Source organism: Oppia nitens, unplaced genomic scaffold, assembly GCF_028296485.1.
Source record: "Oppia nitens isolate AA-2021 unplaced genomic scaffold, nextdenovo-longstitch-racon4-pilon3 scaffold11_pilon_pilon_pilon, whole genome shotgun sequence".
In the NCBI taxonomy this organism is placed as follows: Eukaryota; Metazoa; Arthropoda; class Arachnida; order Sarcoptiformes; family Oppiidae; genus Oppia; species Oppia nitens.
The window spans coordinates 1,852,664-1,875,873 of NW_026533190.1; the positions used below are offsets into that span (position 1 = coordinate 1,852,664).

A 23,210-nucleotide genomic window follows, 5' to 3' on the forward strand; every position below is an offset into this window, starting at 1 on the left:
AATATATGTATTATTTAAACAAATAATAAACTACATCAAAGTATTATTTAAATTTATTTTTGTTTATAAACTACGCCTAAGAATGACTTAATTTTTAATAATTTAATAAAAAAATATTCTTATTTTATTTTTAAGTTTAAAAAAATGAAAAATCATTAAATTTTAAAAATATTTTATTTTTTAAAAAATATATAAAATAATATACATATTATATAAAAAAAACTATATATAATAATATATAGAAAAAAAATATTTAAAAATGCTGGCCATTACAAAATAGAATGATGGTATCCGCAATCGCAGTTTATCCATAGATTGCCCATTAACATATCCAATTGAAGTAATGGGTCGGCGCAAGGAATAAAGGCGTGGTAGTCCATTAAAACGCATATTTTATGGACTATTTGATGAATAGTTAGGGGTGTTTGGAAACGAACCCCACAATTACATACAATAAAACCACCATCAATTGCCTTTAGATGGTCCATCCTACAGTTTGGACACAGAAGAAGCTGATGGCTGAGGGCGTGTTTGAACGCAGCGCTTTTTGTATACTCTGATTGAGTACGTAGGCCATCCCATCCGAGTTGCTCTTCATAAGCCTTTTCACGTGCCAATGCTTCTTCTCGTAAACGAAGCTGTTCATCGACGTTATTTGTGGATTTGTTGTTGTTATTGATACGAAGGTAAGCAACAATGTTAGCCAATGCGTCAGCTTCCATTTTGTCCGATAGGTGTCGCTTTTGTAATACAAACTTTTAATTATTACTATTAAAGTGTTTAAACTTGTGTGAATGATATTCTTAAATTTAATTCAATATATATATACTCTGAAGTATTTTTATGACCTTAATTTAAACAACTAATATTGGTTGCAATTTATATATGTATAACGCCTTATGTATTATTAATTACTTACTTTATATTTTATTACACTTTTAACTTTGAAATTTTGTTACACCCAAGTTTTAATGTTATTTAAATTAATAATCATTTTTATTATTATATACATATTATGGTTATTAATTAATAATTATACATTACTTAAAGTTACACCCAAGTTTTATTATTAGTATTGGTTACAATATATATATGTATAACGCCTAATGAAATATTGAATATTTATTATATTTTATATTATACTTTTAACTTTGAAATTTTGTTACACCCAAGTTTTAATATACTAATGTTGGTTTCAATATATATATGTATAACGCCTAATGTATTATTGTATACTTACCATATTTTCTATTACATTTTTAACTTTGAAATTTGTTACACCCAAGTTTTAATATAATTGCTAACATATTATGTTTTATCTATAATTAATTTTACTTAAAATATAATTACAGCCAAATTTTAATAAGTTTAATAGTAAAGTAATAACTATTTAATCAAACAATATTTAAATTAAATGAATTTTAATTATATTTATTATGAAAATACATGTAAATTTTATAGTGTTTTTTATTATTTCATATATAACCTAAATTACATTAATATTTTATATATATTATTGTTTACTTTATATTAAGTGTTTTATTTAAATTAGTATATTATATGTTTAATATACTAATTAAAGTGTTAGTCTAACAGTTAGTTTACATAATTTTAATTTAATAATGTTTGTATTTTAATTAGATCAAATTAAACAAATAATTTTAAACTAAATTTAAGCTTTAATTTAAACTAAAAACATTTGCACTTAATTGCTATTTAAATATAAATTAATTTAGATTAAAATCATACTAAAATAGTGCAAAAGCTTTAGCTTAGCTAATGCTTTTGCCACTTCAATCAATGTTAATTTACTCATACTATTAAACTTATGTTTAACTAAATGTATTGGGTGAGATATATTAAGAATTTTACTGTACTACCTTATAATACCCGCGTTCGACTAACAATGATTGATTCAACACTAAAGTGTCTCTAGGACGGAATCGATCTCCAGGCTTAAGGCCCGAAAACCCACACCTTAACAGTATACGTATAAAGTTAATACTAAAAGTATAGCTTAAATAAGTATTTAACATTAGTTTCAATGGCTAACTTTTTAACGGTTGACTTTTTTTAGGTTTTGATGACACTTTTAGACATTCAATATTTTTGATTTTTTTTTTTTTTTTTTTTTTTGAAAATTTTTTGAAAATTTTTTGACTAAAAATTTTGAATGTTTTGTATTTTTATACATTGTTATACATTGTATTACATTGTATTGTATACATAAGCATTGTTTGAAGGCTAACAACTTTTACTGTTATACATTATTATAATATAGTATAGTGTTTAATGCAATGTAATGTAATTATTATTAATATAATAATTGTATAAATTTTTCGTAGAGCTTATACCATTCAATTGTTTAATTTTTTCGTAGAGCTAAGTAGACATAAATGTCTATTTTCGTAGAGCTTGTAAAAGTATACAACAATAATCATTAGTAATATTCATTATTAATCACATTATGTCTAATCATATTATTATTATTATTTAAAAATAAAATATAAATTGAAATAAATCCTTCAAAAAAAAAACAATTATTACACTATAGTAGCAAATGTTTGCTAAGTACACACATATCCGTATATAACTAACAATAAAATAATAATAATAACCTAATTGTCAATCAATTGTTTTTTGTTACTCTACACTACACTAAAATTTACACTACTGTTCAATAATATTCATTGCAAAAAAATGGCATTAAAAATAGATATACTGTATATAATACTATGATATCTAAAAAACAATGCATAAAACAATAGGCGTGTAATAAATTTTACAACAATACCCGTATAATAATAATAATAATACTAGTATTTATATATCAATTATATGGGAGAAAATATATATATATACTGTATTAATGTGTGACTAATATTAGTGAGTAAATGATATCTCTCTTAACTAACTAACTATTTTCATAACTACTAAAAAATAATGAAATTATTATCATTTGTAATACAGTGTATATACCAGTACATTGTAATTGTAGTGAAACAAAAAAAATTTTTTTATAAGTTTTGTTTTTTAACAACTATTTACTACTACTGATAATAAATAAGTTGACTAAAAATAATAATAAAGTATTTTTTTCATTAACTATTAGATTATTTACTGAGTATTAACTTAATATTGATAGTATTACTATTTCAATTTTTATTAAAATGATAAATATAATAATAAATACCTTTATAAATAAGCTGTATAAATAAATCCTGGTATTAAATTCATATACAGTTAATATATCGTATGATTTTTTTGTTACTATTTTATTACTTTGATTATAATTTATTGTAATATTAATATTAACTTATAGTTCATAAACATTTGAAAGTTTTTTTTTAAAAAATAGTTAATACGGTATAATATTAATTATTTTTAAAAAAATAATAGTAATAATTATAAACTACTATTAATTGTTTGTAGAAAATAATAATAATAATTAATTTGTTTATTTCCAGGATATCAATTATAATTTTTTTTTTTAATCAATAACCAACAAATAAACAAAAAATAATGATAAATTTAACATTGAATTATTTCTAGCAATTGATTTTGGTTGTTTGCATATTTTTAAGGATAATAGGAAAATAAAATTGATAAATATAGTAAAGAATAATAATAATAACAATCAATTAATGTCAATAATTAAATACAGTAATACATATTTATTAAACAAATAAAACTAAAGAAAATTGTTTTCAAAAAAAAAATAAATAAAATTATTGTAAAACTAATATGATATTACAGTTATATGATAATAAGTTATTATAAAAAAATATATATAAATAAATACAATTAATTAATAATAATAAATACTAATACATAATAAATATAATTAATTACTAAATATAAGATATTTTTTTAGCAAACTAGTCGATTGACAATTTAAATTAATTTTGTCAATGTTTATTACACCCATACCTACTCAATACCTACTCATACCTACTCATACCTACCCATACCTACTCATACCTACCCATACCTACCCATACCTACCCATACCTACCCATACCTACTCATACCTACTCATACCTACCCATACCTACCCATACCTACCCTATCTCTAACCAGGAATACTCATGTCAGGTAACATTCCGTGAACAGTGGAACGACAATCGGCTACAGTTTGACGACATGCAGGGAAAGATCCAGTACCTGGTACTGACCGATCCGAACCGTATATGGAAACCCGACCTATTTTTTAGTAACGAAAAAAAGGGACACTTTCACGAAATAATTATGCCAAACGTATTGCTCCGTATCTATCCAAATGGAAACGTACTGTTTTCCATACGTATCTCATTGGGTAAGGGAGAGGGAAGGGGAGGGGATGGGGGGTTAGGGTGCAGCCGGGTGCTGGCTATCATATATATATATATAAATAATACAAACAATTATATTTATATATTAATATTAATATTTTTTATTGTTATCTAACCTAACCTAACCAGTACTTTCCTGTCCAATGGACCTGAAATACTATCCACTGGATAGGCAAACGTGTTCAATACAAATGGCCAGTTGTAAGTTTTTTTTAATATATTATATATATATATATATGTAAAATATTATCATCAATTTTTTTTGGTTATGCAGATGGCTATACCACCGATGATCTAGTATTTATGTGGAAAGAGGGTGATCCAGTACAGGTGACCAAGAGTCTTAATTTGCCACGTTTTACACTACAAAAATACTTGACCAACTACTGTACCAGTCGGACAAACACAGGTATTATAATAATAATAATAATAATAATAATACTATTAGACATGACATTCCTTTACCTATTAGTGTAAAGGGAAAGTCATACTGTATTTAATACAAACATACCTAACTTTATTTTGTTTGTTTGTTGAACCTAACTAATTAACCCAGGTGAATACAGTTGTCTGAAAGTGGATCTACTATTCAAGCGTGAGTTCAGCTACTATCTGATCCAGATATACATACCGTGTGCCATGCTCATATTTGTGTCATGGGTGTCCTTTTGGTTGGACCCGAACGCTACGGTAGCCCGGGTATCGCTGGGTGTTACCACACTGTTGTCTATGGCTACCCAAATATCGGGTATCAATGCCTCTCAGCCGCCCGTTTCCTATACAAAAGCCATCGATGTCTGGACAGGGGTGTGTCTGACATTTGTTTTCGGTGCACTGTTGGAGTTTGCACTGGTCAACTATGCCTCCCGGAGCGATGTACACCAGGCAGCAGCCAAACAGCAACAACAGGTTGCCCAGCGTCAGGCCAAATGGAATATCGAACATTCGACTATGGAAGCCGGCGGTAATGGAGATGAGACCACATATGGATTGGTAGGTTATTTGATAATAGATAGACAGATAGACAGATAGACAGATAGACAGATAGACAGATAGACAGATAGACAGATAGACAGATAGACAGATAGACAGATAGACAGATAGACAGATAGACAGATAGACAGATAGACAGATAGACAGATAGACAGATAGACAGATAGACAGATAGACAGATAGACAGATAGAGTTATACAGAATATTCTGTATATGTTTGGACTAATGTTTTTTTTATGTACTAATTTGCGTTTGTTTTTTATTTTTATTAAACCCATGGACACACACACACACAGAGAGGTGACGGCTACCGGAGCTGCGAAATACACGCCAAACCAAACAAACGCAAAAACTGGTGCAAACGATGGCTGTCCAAATTTCCTACCCGTTCCAAACGTATCGATGTTATATCTAGAATATTCTTTCCATTTATGTTTGCACTGTTCAATCTGGTCTACTGGACCACCTACCTGTTCCGCGATGATCTACATATGCCACTCAAATAAGCCACTGATGATAATGATGATGGTTGGAAACGGTAGGTTTTTATTTGGATGGGTGGGTGGATCAATGGGTTTGAATTTATTAAGGGGGACGGGGAGGAAAAAAATAATAATTATATTTGTTATATTTATTACTATAATATTTTGTTGTGTTTTACAAAAATAATTAATTGTTGTTTTTTTTGTTTTTTAATATAACATAAGTAAACTGTAGTACTGTAACTTATATATTGTATAATATTATATAATATATTAAATATATATATAATGATAAATGTGTTATTAAAAAAAACACATAGACTTTTCAATACTCAAACAAACAAACAAAACAACATTTATTTATTATTTATTTGTTTTATATAGTTATTGATAGTTTTTTTTATAAAAAAATAAATATAATTCATAATTATTAAAAAAAAATCCATTATCATTAAATATGATAATATACTGTCAAGTATTGCCAATTATTTATATATATATATATATATATATAAGCCATAGACGCATATATATATATACTATGGATCCTTAAAAAAAACTAAACAAACAAATAAAACATAAAAATATTCAAAAAACACTCTCTCATTATTTGATAAATAACATTATATACTATTAATTATAAATTATTTTAATAGATGTTAATTATTAGATTTAATTATAATAATAACAACAATAACAACAAAATAATATTTTCTTATTATTTAAGAAATATACAGTCAGATAATTTTTTATATGTGTATAAATATAATTATATAATATTTAACTAATAGTGTACACAACAATAACAAAATTTAAAAAAAAACAAATTTTATAAAAAAAAAATTTAATATAACTGTGTGTCCAAAAAATAAATTATATATATATATATTGTCCGACAAATTTTTGTTTGTTTGTTTGTATGTACACTATATTTACCTGATTTTTAAAAAAAATTAACTTAAGTTAACTTAACATAATAATACTAATATAATGGACGAAAATTAATTTTTTTAAAATATAGATAATCATCATGGTACATTAAAGTTAAATAGACTCAAGAGAGATAAATAAAAATATAAAATTAAAAAATAATAATAACATTTTTAATTATGCTACATTTATTATTTATTAATTTTTWTTTTTTTTTGTATTTTATAACATTATAGTAGCTATAAAATTAATTAGTGGTTTTAAAATGTTTGTTTTATTGTTAATATAAAGTTTTTAAGTATTTGTTAAATTTTTATTGATAATAAACATGTATATTATTTGTTAATAATATAATTGAAAAAATTAATAGAAATTACAACTTTGTAATATTTAATTTATTTTCTATTATTATTATTATTATTATTATTATTATTATTATTATTATAAAGTTAATAGTATTGATAAAATAACTTTTTGTATAACAAGGTTTATATAATGAAATTAATATAATCAATATTTTGAGGGAAAAAATTAATACATAAAATGTTTTCTAGTTTTTAGATATGAAATAAATATTGATATATAGTTTAAAAATTACAAACAAACAAAAAACAAAAATTTATAAATACTATGTATAAAAATAAAATCTTGTAATAATAAAATTATAATTTTGTTGAGTTAATAAAAAACAATTTTTGCTTAATTTATAAATAATTTGTTTTCCTTTAATAATAGTTTTTATAATTAATTAATTTATTTATTATAAACTCTCTATTCAATCAAAGACAATGGTTTAGTCGGATAACAAAATTATTATTATTTAAAAAAAATTATCAAATAAAAAATAAATATATAATATATAATAGAATTAACTTAAAAATTAATAATACAATACAACAGCAAAATAATTTTATTATATTTTTTTTTTAGATAATAATAATAATAATATAGTGATATTTATTTAGTTTTAATTTCATTTACAAATATCAGATAATTTATTATTATTTTAATTACAAATTAAATAACTTATTGATAGACTATAGAAACATAATGTTTAATCTAATTTAATTGTTAAGATTTAGACATTACCCTTCCCTTACCACCGACTTAACCCTTAGACCCACCATTTTGTCCCCCTTTTTGTCCACCATTTTGCCCACCTTTAGACCCACCATTTTGTCCACCTTTTGATCCACCATTTTGTCCACCTTTTGATCCACCATTTTGTCCACCATTTTGTCCACCATTTTGTCCACCGTTTTGTCCACCATTTTGTCCACCTTTTGATCCACCATTTTGTCCACCATTTTGTCCACCTTTTGATCCACCATTTTGTCCACCGTTTTGTCCACCTCTAGGTCCACCATTTTGTCCACCATTTTGTCCACCATTTTGTCCACCATTTTGTCCACCATTTTGTCCACCATTTTGTCCACCAGTTTGCCAACTAGTTTGCCATCCATTTTGTCCACCATTTTGTCCACCTCTAGGTCCACCTCCAGGTCCACCATTTTGCCAACCATTTTGTCCTCCATGGTGTACAACATGATGTACAACATTAGGTTCCCAATTACGACGTCTATTATTTAGTCGCCAAGGTCTCCAAGGTCGCCAACCTCGTCGGGGTCCCCTAAATCTTAGCCCCCATTTTAACATAACATCTTTTTTAGGTAGCGGTCCATTCAGTATATTATTGACTTTTCTGACCACTTCATTGAACTTTTTGGACAACTCTAGTACTTCATTGTCACTTAATTGGGATTCACTGGTACTTCCGTTAATTGTTTGGATCACTAAATAGATAGATAGATAGATAGATAAAAAGAGAGAGAGAGAGAGAGTTTAAAAGTCAAGACAAAAAAAATTAATAAATAGTTTAAAAAACAAAATTATTAATAATTTAAAATAATTTTCAATTATAATATTTTTATTTAAAAATTACCAAACAATGCGATAACAATTAGACAAAATATATTAAATTTTAACATTATTATTTTTTATTAAAAAAATTTATTGCGTTTTAACCATTTTATTCAACTATAATATACGATACTAATCAATAGGTAATAATAAATTATTAATATTTTTTCTAATGGCGATTAATTTGATTGATTTATAAATATATTTAATTACGTCAATCATATTTAATTAGAGGATTTAAAATAGAAATATTTTTTATTGAATAATATATTATGTTTGAAAACATACTTTTTTAAAAAATAAAATTGATAATAATTTTATAACAAATAACCATATTTTTAGTTAAATTTTTTAAATAGTTAAAAATTATAACTATATTTAATTATTTTTTTTAAATCTTTGTAATAATTATAAATCTATAATTTTTTTTTGAGATTATTTTTTATAATTTTTCACTAAAACCGATATTGTTTTATTTTTTTAAAACATGTATATAATTAAATATCTTAATTAATTAAAAATCTAATAATTGCAGTAAAAAATAAAAATACAAATACATTGAAAAAAATATAAAAAATTAATTAAAATAATTATTTATTAGATTACTAAATTTTTAAAATTTTATTATATAGCTCAGTATAGGCTATCCATATATACTTATCAAAAAAAATGGTTACAAAAAAATTAAATTAATTTAAAAAAATAATTATTCTAAACATAAATGTATAATTAATTTATTTAAAAATTGTAATTCATTGAAGATTATTTTGTTATTAATATTTTTTTTAGTACTTCACTTAATATTGTTTTAATTAATTAATTAATTTTTTCTATTTATAAACATGCTAGTATTTTATAATATTTTTTTTTGTTACAAATTGTAATATAATGATATAGCATCTATTTTTTTTAAATACAAATTAATTTATTGATAGACATTAATATATATATATACTGTATATATTTATTACTTTTAAAAAATAGTTTATATGAGAAATAGGTCCAGTAGTTCAACCATATTGTCAACCATTTCGTCAACCATTTTGCTTACCCTTACGTTTATTTTTACGTTTATTTTTACGTTTATTTTTACGTTTATTTTTACGTTTATTTTTACGTTTATTTTTACGTTTATTTTGCGACCGTTTTAATAAAACAAGTTTTTTCTGTCCATTAAGTATATCATTGACTTTTCTAACCATTTCATTGAACTTTTTTTTTTGTGGACAACTCTAGAGTTTATAAATGCAATTAAAATAATCAAATAATACATAAAAATGTTTTCTAGTTTTTAGATATGAAATAAATATTAATATATATATATATATATATTTATAGTTTAAAACAAATTACAAATAAACAAAAAACAAAAATTTATAAATACTATGTATTAAAAAAAAATCATGTAATAATAAAATTATAATTTTGTTGAGTTAATAAAAAAAAAGTTTTGTTTAATTTATAAATAATTTGTTTTCCTTTAATAATAGTTTTTTTTTTAAATAATTAATTTGTTATTTTAATTATTAATTAAATAATTAATTATAACTAGATAATGGTTTAGTCGGACAACAAAATTATTGTTATTATTATTATTTTCAAAAAATTATTAAATAAAAAAAAATGATAAATAATATATTATAGAATTAACTTGAAATTAATAATACAATATAATAATAATAATAATATAGTAATAAATATTTAGTTTTTTTTTCTTTACAAATATCAGATAATTTATTATTATTTTAATTACAAATTAAATATTGATATACTGTAGAAAAATAAAGTAGAATATAATTGTTAATACCCTTTTGATCAACCATTTTGTCCACCTCTAGGTCCGCCATTTTGTCCACCATTTTGTCTACCATTTTGTCCACCTCTAGGTCCGCCATTTTGTCCACCTCTAGGTCCGCCATTTTGTCCACCTCTAGGTCCGCCATTTTGTCCACCTCTAGGTCCGCCATTTTGTCCACCATTTTGTCTACCATTTTGTCCGCCTCTAGGTCCACCATTTTGCCCACCTCTAGGTCCGCCATTTTGTCCACCTCTAGGTCCACCATTTTGTCTACCATTTTGTCCACCTCTAGGTCCACCATTTTGTCTACCATTTTGTCTACCTCTAGGTCCACGATTAGGTCTCCGATTACGACGTCTATTATTTCGTCGCCAATAGAATCGTCTTAGGGGTAAAATTCTTAGCCCCCATTTTAGCTTAACATCTTTTTTAGGTTGCGGTCCATTCAGAATATTATTAACTTTTCTGACCACTTCATTGAACTTTTTGGACAACTCTAGTACTTCATTGTCACTTAACTGGGATTCACTGCTTATACCGTCAATTGTTTGAATCACTAAATAGATTGATAGATAAAGAGAGAGAGARAGAGAGAGAGAGAGAGAGAGAGAGAGAGAGAGAGAGAGAGAGAGAGAGAGARAGAGAGAGAGAGAGAGAGAGAATATAAAAGTAATACAAAAAAAATTAATAAATAAAATAAAATAGTTTTTAAAAAACAAAATTATTAATAATAATTAATATATTTAAGACAATTTTCAATTATAATATTTATTTGTTGTATAAATTACCAAACAATGCGATAACAATTAGACAAAATATATTAAATTTTAACATTATTTATTTATTTATTGTGTTTTAACCATTTTATTTGACTATAATATACTGTATTATACTAATCAATAGGAAATAATAATTATTTTTTTTTCTCTAATGGCGATTGATTTGATTGATTTATATAAGGGTTAAGCAAGGTTTTGGATTTTAGGTGGGATTTTAGGGGGTAGACTGGGGTGAAATCTACAAAATTCTCGAAAAATCTTAGGGGGGGGGTATGGGCGCTTTTATTGCATTTTTAAACATGTATATAATTGAATATTTTAATTAATTAAAAATATAATAATTACAGGAAAAAATAAAATTACACATAAAATGAAAAAAATTAATTAAAATAATTATAATTAATAATTAATAATACTTAGATTACAAAATTTTTTTAATTTAATTATATAGCTCAGTATAGGCCATCTATATATATATATATATACTATTAACAAAATGGTCACAAAAATTTTAATTAATTTTTTTTAAAATTTATTCTAAACTTAAATCTATAATTATTCTTTTTAAAAAAAATTATTTTACATATTGATTATAAACTAATTGAAGATTATTTTAATTATTTTTTAGTACTTCTATCAAATATTGTTTTTTTTTGTTTTAATTAATTAATTAACTAATTTTTTTGTATTTATAAATATGCTATAATTTAATAATAATTTTTTTTACAAATATAATATTATGATATAGCTGCTATAATATAGCATCTAATTTTTTACTTTACAAATTAATTTATTGATAGACAAACATGTAGCATTTATTAATATATATTTATTACTTTTAAAAATAGTTTATATCAGAAATAGGTCCAGTAGTTCAACCATTTCGTCTACCATTTCGTCTACCATTTCGTCTACCATTTCGTCTACCATTACGTCTACCATTTCGTCTACCATTTCCCCTACCATTACGTCTACCATTTCGCCTACCCTTACCCCTACCCCTACCCCTACCCCTACCTCTACCCCTACCCCTACCCCTACCCTTACGTCTATTATTTCCTTTATTTCGCGACCGTTTTAATAAAACATCTTTTTTAGCTGTCTGTCCATTGAGTATATCATTGACTTTTCTGACCACTTCATTGAACTTTTTGGACAACTCTAGTACTTCATTGTCACTTAATTGGGAATCACTGTTAATCCCGTCAATTGTTTGAATCACTAAATAAATAAAGAAATAACAAAAACAAAATTATAATTAATATTATATATACAGTATATAGAGAGTATATATATATATAATTTATAAGATTTTTGTATTAATTACCAACTAATGTGATAACAATTAGACAAAATATATGAAATTTTAACATATTTTTATTGATTTTTTTAAATGAAATTATGTTAAACTATAGTATACTAATCAATAGAAAAATAATGAATAAATATTATTTTTGATGGCAATTGATTTGAATTATTTTTAATATATATATATATATATATATATATATATATATATTAATCTTATTTACGTCAATAATATTTAATTAAGAATTTAAAAAAAAATGAAATTAATATAATAATAAATATAAGTATTTTTATTTTATTTATTAGTTAATTAAATATTATTAGTGGTGCTAACTATTTGTTAATTTGTTTGCTTAAAAATATTTTTTAATTATTGATAATAATAATAATAATTATAAATCTATATACTGTATATACTTTTTTATTTTACCTGTATATCATCTTTTCAATTATATAATACAATATTGGAAAATAATTTTTTAATACAAGTTTTAAATTATGATATTTCACCATAGACTGTAACGTTATATTTACAGTATGTAATATATATATATATATACAATATATATTTAATATAGTTGTATTAATACAGGTAAATGTTTTTTTTTGAAATGTCATTTAATAATTAGTTATCAAATGTGTTTTTAAAAAAAAAATTGTTTCCATTGAATTAGTTGTCTAATAATGATAATAATAATATTGTCATAATAAATATAATGTATAATAATTAAAATCTAATGCTTGTATTTCAAACTTATATATATATATATATATATATATATATATATATATATATATATATATATATATATAATATACAAATAATCAAACATAAGAATATTCTGTGCTATAAGTTTACTCAAAAAAATAAAATAAAAATAAAATAATAAATAATTTCATTGTATAAAATATTATACTAAATAATATTTTATTTAAACTTCATTTAACTATTTACCAATACATACCAATACATATTTATTACGTAACAGTACATATGTATTACTGTAAAATTTTACAATAATACAAACATACAGTGCCATATATATATATATACTGATGTATGTATTGTTACGTAATAAACATGTATATGTAGTTTTTTTCTGGGAACTACCAGTGCCGCTAGCTGCCCAATATCATGCATAATAATTTATTGGATTATATATACATATACAGTATATATATACAGTATAGTATATTATATATATATACATGTATATATGCATRTATATATATATATATACATTATTTTAACGCATATTCTGTATGTTTTGTTTATCAATTTCATGGCAATACATGTCATGTCATATTTATAGTAATATATTTCTAATGATGTTTTTCCCCTAATTATTATATTATTATTGACTAAAATTTATAATATAAAAAAAATTGTCATTTATTGCGTTTCTATATTGAAATAGATATTTATTTGAAAAATTATATATATATATATATTAGTCATAGATAACGGAAATTGAATGATAATTTATTAATTTTTGATTTTTAAAAATAATAAATATTTTTTAGTATTAATATTTTTACAACAAAACAAAAATTGTTGTCTATTTATAGTAAATTCCTATTTTATATAATAATAATAATAATGTATTAAAAAGTATTAATAGAGAGATAAAGTGTTTTTAATAATAAGGGTTTTAATAACTGTTTAATTGACAATAATATTAATTTCATCTACCAGTGCACACACACACACACACACCAGTAATATTTGATATATTATTAAATGTAAATTATAAAATAATTAAATTAAAATAAAATAATTTAGATTTCAAACAACAACAAAAATAAATACCAAACAATATAATGGATAACACAAGAACCGCTGGTATAATGATGACTACAAGCCCTGGTTTTCGGGTGAAAAAGTCGATTATCTGCGGGTTTGCCCTAATCTGTATCATCTGGAGTGTCGTTATTATGATAATCCGGGATAAACTGGTCGATCAGGCAATGATTCATTATCATAGATTAAACGATTACGATCCCGACTATGAGGAATCAGTTAAGGTATCAGTTTTAGTAGTAGTAGTAGTAGTAGATACAGTTCCCTACAGCCCTGCCCTACCCTACCCTCCCCACCACCACTCAATAAATTAATACATTTAAAACTTAAATTTTTATGTCTATTTTTTTTGTTGACAGAGTATATCCAAAAACTTGGTCATAGTGTTGGCTCTGCTGGCAATACTTGTCCATACAGTCGGACTGATCGGCGCCATCAAAGAGCAGCTGTGTATGACTATAACCTATGCTGTACTGTTGACACTGTCGGCTATGGCATCCATCGACTGGACCATCAAAGGTGTCTATCCGTGGTATAACTTGCTGTTTGTTTCGCTGGTGACTATTACAGCCTATTCGTATGCCCGCGATTTGTATCGTCGACGCCGTCAACAACAACTGGCCAGTTCAGTACCGATTGTCATTCAATCGGCCGCCGCACCAAATATGGTGATGATGGCCGACATTGGCAACGGCGTCGGCGGCGGTGGTGGTGGATATGCTGGTACAGTACCGGCACAGTGGCCATTGATCTACAATCAAACCAATGGTGGACAAAACCATTATCAAGTTGGTGGTGGTGGTCAACAACAACCACCCGGTTATGGACAACCATATAATGTTGCTGAAGGACATGTGGTGTACAATGAAAAAGATATGCCTCCCAGTTATTATCCTTAATATGTCTGGGATATGTGGGTGGGTGGTTGGGTGGTTGAGTAGGAGTGAGTGAGGGAGGTGTGGGGGTTAGGTTTATATGAAATTGATTGATAATTATAAATGATTGTTATGTTTAATAGCATTTATTGTTTTTGGTGTGTGTGTGTGTGTGTGTTGTGTAATATTTTATTTTTATATTTAAAATGATCAAAATGTATGTATGTATGTGTGTGTGTGCATGGACAATTTTATCTAGATTATTATCTAGATAATATGACTTAATTTTTAATAACAGTTAATAATCACCATATATATATACTTTAGTGTAATTTAATTTATTCAATTAATTATTTTTATTGATAATATAATTATAAAAATCTTTTAGTTATTTAAACTACTATTTAAAAATATGTTGAGAAATGTTATACATTTATTATTATTTAAAAAAAAAACAATTATCATATTTTTAAATAAAAATAATTATTATTTATTGAAATATATATACAGTATATATATATATTGTTAGAGATCTACTATAAATGCTTAAAAGTATTTTTTTATATAAATAATTGCATAATTTTATATATTTTTTTAAAAATTCTTATATTTTGTTTATGCTTGAAATAAATACATAAATTTTATTATTAAAATTTAACTTTATCAAATGTAATTTTTCAATAAATAAATTTATTTAATCAAATAAAATAAATCGATCATAAATACAACAACAACAACAAAATTATTAATAATTTATTATAATTTATCTAATTATACATAAACTATATAAATGGTAATTATTAAATATTTTTAAAAATTTCTAAGATTTCTATTAATAATATATGTATAATATATAAAAATTTTATAATATAGATAATTTCATAATAATAATAAAAATAACAAAATTATTTATTAATATATTATTTTTAAACCGAAATAATTAGGCATAATTAAACTGCTAGCTAATTATTACCATGATACTATAATAATTGTTAGTATTAAATGCAAAATAGATGATCATGGCAGTTTTTTTCATGTGTTAACATTTTCAAATAATTTCATTGAAATATTTATTAGTACAGTACAATAATTTATAAGTGTATTTATTAAAAATTAAATATATTTATATATACATTTATTTATTTATTTAATAAAGTTTATTTAATAAAATTATATAACTTAAACATATATATATATATAAATTACATATTTTATATACATATATTAAATATTGATTCTAATTTTAATTGTATTAATAGTAATAGTTAAATAAATACACTTAACTTTTTATGTATTTAATTTTTTTTTCTTAACTATCTCATTGATATTTAATTTTTTATAAATTCAAAATAAAATAAAAATTACTTATTTTACTAAAATGACTACAAAATATATAATGTCGTATAATATTATTCAACTATATATATATATATATACTACTCTAAACATAATAAATACAGTAGTTTATATTAAGCTGTATATTATTTTGTTGTTGTTGTTGTTGTTGTTGTTGAATACTTATATAGCCTATAACATAAAGAGCTCAGTTACATAACAATTTAGAGTAGACTATAAATTTTATGCCTTTCCCTCTCACACCCTACCCCCGGATCCCCACTACCAGTGCCACTAACAAGTATCAAATGTCAAAATTCATAGGAATTTATTGAATATGCTTATCAGTATAAAGTTCTAGCAAACAATTTTTTGTTTATATAATAGTTATATATATATATATATATATAAATTATATTAGTTTTCACTGTTGCAATGTTTTTACCAAACATACTGGTAGTTATTACTGTACATCAATTAACCAACACATAGAAAACAAGTTAATGAAAACTTTTTTGTAGTTTTAAAAAAATATATTTTGTGAAAAAAATACAATCATTAAATACATTGACTGACTATTATTATAGGTTTTTATAAATTTAAATTTAAATAATTTAAATATCCTATAATTACTATCAACTATCATAAAACTACCAAATGATGATAGCAACAAATGGGACAGTTAGGCAATCAGCATCATCAGCAGCAACAGCACCGGGATTTTCGATAAAAAAGTCAATCGTATCGGTGTCGGCTATAATACACATTTGCGGATGTGTCATAATCATAGCCATCTGCGACTATATGGTCGACCAATTGATGAACAACAACAACAACAACGACAACAACATTGATGACAATTATCATCAAAAAACTCTAGACACATCATATAAGGTTAACATACTGTTCCCAATTTAAAAAAAACATACTGTTTCCACACAATAACTTAATTAATTAATTAATTAATTAATAACAGAGCTCTATCAAACTGGTTGTCTATGCGGTGGCTGTCCTATCGTTAATCATACATTTGATTGGACTGATCGGTGCCATCAAAGAGCACTACTGTATGACTGTAGGCTATTTGGTGGTACAGATTCTGGAGGTCATACATGCGGTTAAACTGGTCAACGAAGATAATTATTATCCGTGGTATATGTTACTGATAGAGACAGCCGTTTGTCTCATCAGTTTTTCGTATGCCAGAGATCTGCATCGTCGCCGCCGACGCCGTCCCCAACAATCGCTGTCCGCCGACGCCTTACCGAACATTAGCAGCCGTATCACTAACACAACCACAACGACTACTACCAACCGATATGTACCGACCGATCGACAGTGGCGGCCGTTGTTGTTGGTCAACAACGACCAACGACCAAATGGTTTTACCGTAGATATGCCGCCGAATTACAATCAAGTTAGTGGTGGTGGTGGTGGCCAACAATCATCGTCGGCTCCGCCCAGTTATAATCAACTGTATAATAATAATAATACCAATCTTCTTGATTGTGTAGTACCAGCGGGTACTGGAAGAGGACAGGTATACAATGAAAAAAGTACACCACTTCTCAGTGATTACATGTAAGAAATATTCGGGAGGTGTCGGAGGAGGAGGAGGGGGTAAATAATAGGAAGTATTACAGGATTTATTGGTTTAATTGTTTGGGTTATAATTTTGAAGTCATGATAACATCTATATAAATAATTACCTTTTTTTAGTATTATAACAATTATTAATTTTGTATTAATTACAGTATATTATCTATATATGCAATATTTTTTTTTAAAAATTATTAATTTTTGATTCATTTTTATCTAAAATAATATTTTTTTTATTATAAATATAAGACAGTATTAATTATCAAAATTATTAATTATTCAGTACATGTATAGTATTTTAATTATAAGTAATATTAGAGTTTATTAAGTTTTTTTTCTTCAAATTAATAATTATTATCTATTAACTATTATTATCAAATGTTGTTTAAAATTTTTAAATACAATATTTTTTTAATATATAAAAAACAGCAACAATTTTGTTTAAATTAAATTAATTAATAATTTAATTATTATAATTATAAATAGTGTTGAGAGAATTTTTTTAAAAAAATAATAATAAATAAATATAAACAACTGATATTATATAAAAAAAAATTATGTAAAATTATACTAACATTTTTTATAAATAATAAAATATTTTTTTTTAAATAAATAATTATAGATGATGTTTAATTTTAACATTATAAAATAGATTATTTTTTAAAATTACTATTTTTAAATTATATACATATATAATCTATTAAAGTTAATTATTATTATAATAATAGTTAATATATAATAGTTAGTATATAATTGTAATAAAAGTTACTTGTATAGTATAATCCATTAATTGTATTTCAAAAAATTAAAAATTTTAACTATTTAAGTATTTTTTATGTTTAATAAAAAATAACAATTATTGCAATAGTATTACTCAATAGTTTGCAATAATAATAGCCATATTTATGTGTATTTAGGTTTCATTTACCCTTTAACCCTATAGTCCTATTGGTTGATTCAATACTGATTTATAAGTATATATATATATATATATATATATATATATATATATATATATATATATATATAAGTACAGTATATAATATTATATAATACATAAAGTTATTAGTCATAGACATAACCAGATAGAAAAATTTGTTTGAAAATAATAGTTTGAAAAGTAACAGTAAATTACAAGTATATTTCAACATTTAATTATTATTTGTATAATTATTATAAGTATTTATTTTATTTTATTTTTTGAATTTTAGTTTTTTTAAAATATTTCCACAAATAAAAGTATTTCCATAATTTAATGGTCAAAAAATAAAAAACAATGGTAGACACAGTTAGACCAACAGCACCGGGAGTTTTGATTATTAAGTCAATTATAACGGTTGCAACGAGTATCCATATTATCCATTATACTGTACTTATAGCTTATGTATACTATATGATGAACTATAGTAGTGATGTTCATACGGTACCTACTGTTCCGATTATTTCAATCAATAAGCCACCATTTGTTGTCTACCCGATACCTGTCCATCTGATTGTCAGCGCAGTGTTTATCCTATTCATACTAATTCATTTGGTCGGACTAATGGGTATCATCACTGATAACCGTTGGATTACCGTAGCCTATGCTATCGTACAGACTATGACAGCCATAAAATCATTCAAACAGTTATTTACTGGTGACTATCCATTGATTTTGTTTCTAATAGATATACAAATATGTTTGCTAACATATTTTTATGCCAGTGCTCTCAACCCCCGAAACCATTGTCAACAATCGGTGTCAGACACCGCTACAGCCACCGCCGCCATACCGACCATTAGCAGCAACCGTATCACTAACACAGCCACCACCACCACCACTACTACATTACCAAACAGTTATGTACTGACCGACCGACAGTGGCAGCCGTTGTTGGCCGTAGATATGCCGCCGAATTACAATCAAGTTAGTGGTGGTGGTGGCCAACGATCATCGTCGGCTCCGCCCAGTTATAGTCAACTGTATAATAGTACTAATAATGTTGGGCTGGAGGTGTAGTTGGTTTGATTGATTGGTTGATTGATTGATTGTTTGTTATAATTGATTTGATGATTATTATATTTATGATTAATATAATTAATTGCTATAATATTAGTGATTCAATATAACAATTATCATTGATTTTCTATTGTATTAGTGTTTTTATTTCCTAATTTAAACACAATTTTATTATAAGTTTTATATTATAATTAAACATTAATTTAATTATCATAAAATACAACGATTCTATATATATATATATTTAAAATCTATATATTAAAAAAAAACTTTTAAATGTATTTTCAATATATTAATTTACAGGAAATTGTGTTTTTTTAATAATTATATACAATAATTATATCATTTTTTCATTTTTATATTTAACATTATAATAATAATAAAAATGTGTGTTTTCAACAAATATGTAACAAATTAATCTATAATATAATTACTTTTAAATATATATGTAAACTTAAAATACTTAAACTATAGAATTATTAATTTTCAAAATACAAGTATTTTTTTAATTAATTATACATTTTTTGTATATCATTATTACATTTATTCACTAATGAATTATAATTTATATTATTGTATTAATTTTATTATAATATTTTTAAAAAAAATAAATTCAAAGTTTTATATTTTAGTTTTATTAATTATTAATTTAATTATTTTAAACTAATAATATCGTATATATATAAAATTATTTTATTATAAAATAAATATAATAATTTTAAATTATTATTTGTTTAACTTTTAAATTCAATTATAATATATATATATAACTTATAATTAGTATTAAATATTTAGTATAAAAAGTTTTATTTATATAAAAAAATATATAATAATTAATTAATTTTTTTTTTAAAAAGTATAATTATATTTTAATTATATTTATTTTTTGGATAAATTACACTGGTTAAATTTATTTTTTTTATTAAAACTGCATTATTGACGTTATTTATGTTGAATTTACATATTAAAGCATTAAATATTTTTTAAACATTTTATAAAAAGTACAGTAATAACCCATTATTGTTAATATGATATTCTATAATAAAAAAACAAAACAATGTGTTATGTCTATAGTATAGAACTCCATACTGTATATTATTCTATAAACCATTGAACACTACATTTTACTTTAATACTATTGATACTACTAATTGAATACAGTCTAACACTAATATATAGTACAGTATTTTTTGCACACAATGTTATACAAAGTCAATAGCAATAGGCTATAGGGAAATGTGTGTTAATTATTATTATACTGTAGTATAGACTGTATTAATACCACATTTAACTGACTTAAAGTATTAATGTATTGTTTAATAAAAAAAATATAAATAAATAATAATTAAAAAACAATAAATAAATTTTTTTTTAAAGTAAATAATCGGCAATTAATTTCTACGGTAATCACTGTCCACTCGCACACACACATAGACTGAATGGCCAACAATACGGGTAACGATATGAACACTACCGCAGCTGCCGATGACAACAATCATTTCGCCGCCGCCACATCAGCCGCAGAGGTTAGTAATAATTTGTGACCACATTTCGGTAAAATTTATAAATGTCTTGTTGTCATTGCCAACAGCAGAACCACCGACGGTCATCATCATCGGCGGCCACAACGACAACACCGAAGAGACGGCTGTCAAGCGATGGCCATAAGGGCGCGTCGCCGGGAGCCGAAAAGGGTTCATCGTCGGCGGCCAAACGCCAGAAACGGGGCAAACAGTTGCGCGACCAGAATGCTCCGCGGGTACCGCTGAATGGTTACGTACGATTTCTGAACTCGAATCGCGATCGTGCTAAAGTGGCCAATCCGGGACTAAGTTTTGCCGATATTACCAAAATATTGGCCGCCGAATGGACGGCAATGGATGTCGAAGCTAAACGCAAATATCTGGATGAAGCAGAAAAGGCACGCGAAGTCTATATCAAAGAACTGGAAGAATATCAGCGAACGGATGCCTATCAGGAGTTTCTGGTAAAACAAAAACAACGACGCGAACAAAAGCTACAGCAAAAACAGTTGGCCGCGAGTGGTGGCGGTGGACCAGCTAATAGTGGTGGTAGCGGTCACGGCAAACATGGATCAGGTGGTGGCCACTTGTCGGGTATGTGTTTCTATTGTTTAGATGGCTATAGACGACATTAGACACGATATTATCAGCAATTTGTTTGACACTATTTTGTTGTTATTGTTGTTGATATAGTTAATAACGATGAAAATCAAGCACTGGACACCACCACCATCAACACCACCACCTCAGGAGGTGGCCTCACCGTTGATGTCAGCTCGGGTACACTGGATCTGCCGATTTTTACCGAAGAATTTCTCGACCATAACCGTACCCGCGAACATGAACTAAGACAACTACGGAAATTGAATACCGAATACGAAGAACAGAATGCTATCCTAAGCAAACACATCGACAATATGAAGTCGGCCATCGAAAAGCTGGAATCCGAAACTGTTCAGCAGCGGTCAAACATCCAGCAGATTGGCCAACATTTGAATCAATTGCGCCAGACATTGGTGAAAAGTTTTGCTGCCGTCGGTATGCCCGGTACTGGCGATGTGCCGACAATGGACAACGTTGACGACTATATTGTCAAATTGCACGCAAAACTTACCGTCAAAGATAAATCACGCGATACGGAAGCACTGGCCGAACGGGTGCGCGGTATTGTGGCGGCCATTGACTACGGTTTTCATTGATTTGATTTACCGCTAATTGGTTTTTGACTTATCAATGTATAACCAAACAAATCTATTGTTTTTAAAATACATATATATATTTATATTTATATATATATGAAATATTTTTCTTTATTTTTAATTTGTTAATTGTTATATAATTTATACATATTATTATCACAACATATTATCACAAAAAACAACTATTATATTATTATTATTTTTACTGAATTTCAACATTTATTTCCTATATATATATATATATATATATCTAAATGTAATGTAAATATACTTCCAGATTATATATATAATATGATTAACCAAATTATATTCAAAAAGATACTGTACTTATATTTATT

General features: G+C 25.1%; 7 protein-coding genes across 9 annotated transcripts in view; 4 read left to right on the plus strand and 3 right to left on the minus strand.

The window, feature by feature from the left end:
* The window catches only part of LOC128954109 (glutamate-gated chloride channel-like), a 28,477-nt gene extending 22,555 nt beyond the window's left edge, over nt 1-5,922 (plus strand). The window contains exons 4-8 of the mRNA XM_054299680.1: nt 4,081-4,315; nt 4,461-4,532; nt 4,606-4,740; nt 4,888-5,324; nt 5,621-5,922. Coding sequence (XP_054155655.1) covers nt 4,081-4,315; nt 4,461-4,532; nt 4,606-4,740; nt 4,888-5,324; nt 5,621-5,830 — 1,089 coding nt within the window. The 3' untranslated portion in view covers nt 5,831-5,922. The remainder of the gene's footprint in view (nt 1-4,080; nt 4,316-4,460; nt 4,533-4,605; nt 4,741-4,887; nt 5,325-5,620) is intronic.
* Nucleotides 5,923-7,677: 1,755 nt separating this feature from the next.
* On the minus strand, nt 7,678-8,806 carry LOC128954260 (keratin, type I cytoskeletal 9-like). The gene is made up of 2 exons (XM_054299840.1): nt 8,679-8,806; nt 7,678-8,529 (listed from the first exon to the last, which is right to left on the minus strand). The coding sequence occupies exons 1-2, from the start codon at nt 8,722-8,724 to the stop codon at nt 7,844-7,846; spliced, it is 732 nt and encodes a 243-aa protein (XP_054155815.1). The 5' UTR covers nt 8,725-8,806; the 3' UTR covers nt 7,678-7,843.
* Nucleotides 8,807-9,648: 842 nt separating this feature from the next.
* LOC128954291 (rRNA 2'-O-methyltransferase fibrillarin-like) lies at nt 9,649-11,351 on the minus strand. Its single transcript, XM_054299872.1, has 3 exons — nt 11,243-11,351; nt 10,464-11,010; nt 9,649-9,888 (listed from the first exon to the last, which is right to left on the minus strand). Exons 1-2 carry the CDS (start codon nt 11,286-11,288, stop codon nt 10,472-10,474), a joined length of 585 nt encoding a protein of 194 aa, XP_054155847.1. The 5' UTR covers nt 11,289-11,351; the 3' UTR covers nt 9,649-9,888; nt 10,464-10,471.
* A 696-nt stretch (nt 11,352-12,047) lies between these two features.
* LOC128954300 (protein nemuri-like) lies at nt 12,048-12,610 on the minus strand. The gene is made up of 2 exons (XM_054299882.1): nt 12,561-12,610; nt 12,048-12,454 (listed from the first exon to the last, which is right to left on the minus strand). The coding sequence occupies exons 1-2, from the start codon at nt 12,604-12,606 to the stop codon at nt 12,108-12,110; spliced, it is 393 nt and encodes a 130-aa protein (XP_054155857.1). The 5' UTR covers nt 12,607-12,610; the 3' UTR covers nt 12,048-12,107.
* A 1,539-nt stretch (nt 12,611-14,149) lies between these two features.
* Nucleotides 14,150-15,530, plus strand: LOC128954250 (uncharacterized). The gene is made up of 3 exons (XM_054299829.1): nt 14,150-14,260; nt 14,325-14,566; nt 14,702-15,530. Exons 2-3 carry the CDS (start codon nt 14,363-14,365, stop codon nt 15,239-15,241), a joined length of 744 nt encoding a protein of 247 aa, XP_054155804.1. The 5' UTR covers nt 14,150-14,260; nt 14,325-14,362; the 3' UTR covers nt 15,242-15,530.
* A 1,478-nt stretch (nt 15,531-17,008) lies between these two features.
* Nucleotides 17,009-18,250, plus strand: LOC128954239 (uncharacterized). Its single transcript, XM_054299818.1, has 2 exons — nt 17,009-17,446; nt 17,529-18,250. Exons 1-2 carry the CDS (start codon nt 17,210-17,212, stop codon nt 18,135-18,137), a joined length of 846 nt encoding a protein of 281 aa, XP_054155793.1. The 5' UTR covers nt 17,009-17,209; the 3' UTR covers nt 18,138-18,250.
* Nucleotides 18,251-21,433: 3,183 nt separating this feature from the next.
* On the plus strand, nt 21,434-22,893 carry LOC128954165 (high mobility group protein 20A-like). 3 transcript variants are annotated; one of them, XM_054299752.1, is made up of 4 exons: nt 21,434-21,459; nt 21,528-21,676; nt 21,745-22,267; nt 22,367-22,893. In XM_054299752.1, the coding sequence occupies exons 2-4, from the start codon at nt 21,590-21,592 to the stop codon at nt 22,870-22,872; spliced, it is 1,116 nt and encodes a 371-aa protein (XP_054155727.1). In that variant the 5' UTR covers nt 21,434-21,459; nt 21,528-21,589; the 3' UTR covers nt 22,873-22,893. The 3 variants fall into 3 exon arrangements, with proteins under 3 accessions (XP_054155727.1, XP_054155713.1, XP_054155719.1); XM_054299738.1 differs by having other exon boundaries at nt 21,435-21,459; nt 21,742-22,267; XM_054299744.1 differs by lacking the exon at nt 21,434-21,459 and having other exon boundaries at nt 21,522-21,676; nt 21,742-22,267.
* Nucleotides 22,894-23,210: the final 317 nt, after the last annotated feature.

Excerpts from the sequence above, each read along its gene's own strand:
- LOC128954260 (XM_054299840.1), bottom strand. The coding sequence starts at position 8,724 with ATGTTAAAATTTAATATATTTTGTCTAATTGTTATCGCATTGTTTG. Across the intron at positions 8,530-8,678 it reads AATTGTTATCGCATTGTTTG|TGATCCAAACAATTAACGGA; the intron begins GTAATTTTTAAA and ends CTATCTATTTAG.
- LOC128954291 (XM_054299872.1), bottom strand. The coding sequence starts at position 11,288 with ATGTTAAAATTTAATATATTTTGTCTAATTGTTATCGCATTGTTTG. Across the intron at positions 11,011-11,242 it reads AATTGTTATCGCATTGTTTG|TGATTCAAACAATTGACGGT; the intron begins GTAATTTATACA and ends CAATCTATTTAG.
- LOC128954300 (XM_054299882.1), bottom strand. The coding sequence starts at position 12,606 with ATGTTAAAATTTCATATATTTTGTCTAATTGTTATCACATTAGTTG. Across the intron at positions 12,455-12,560 it reads AATTGTTATCACATTAGTTG|TGATTCAAACAATTGACGGG; the intron begins GTAATTAATACA and ends TTATTTATTTAG.
- LOC128954250 (XM_054299829.1), top strand. The coding sequence starts at position 14,363 with ATGGATAACACAAGAACCGCTGGTATAATGATGACTACAAGCCCTGGT. Across the intron at positions 14,567-14,701 it reads ACTATGAGGAATCAGTTAAG|AGTATATCCAAAAACTTGGT; the intron begins GTATCAGTTTTA and ends TTTTGTTGACAG.
- LOC128954239 (XM_054299818.1), top strand. The coding sequence starts at position 17,210 with ATGATGATAGCAACAAATGGGACAGTTAGGCAATCAGCATCATCAGCA. Across the intron at positions 17,447-17,528 it reads CTCTAGACACATCATATAAG|AGCTCTATCAAACTGGTTGT; the intron begins GTTAACATACTG and ends AATTAATAACAG.
- LOC128954165 (XM_054299738.1), top strand. The coding sequence starts at position 21,590 with ATGGCCAACAATACGGGTAACGATATGAACACTACCGCAGCTGCCGAT. Across the intron at positions 21,677-21,741 it reads CCGCCACATCAGCCGCAGAG|CAGAACCACCGACGGTCATC; the intron begins GTTAGTAATAAT and ends CATTGCCAACAG. Across the intron at positions 22,268-22,366 it reads AGGTGGTGGCCACTTGTCGG|TTAATAACGATGAAAATCAA; the intron begins GTATGTGTTTCT and ends TTGTTGATATAG.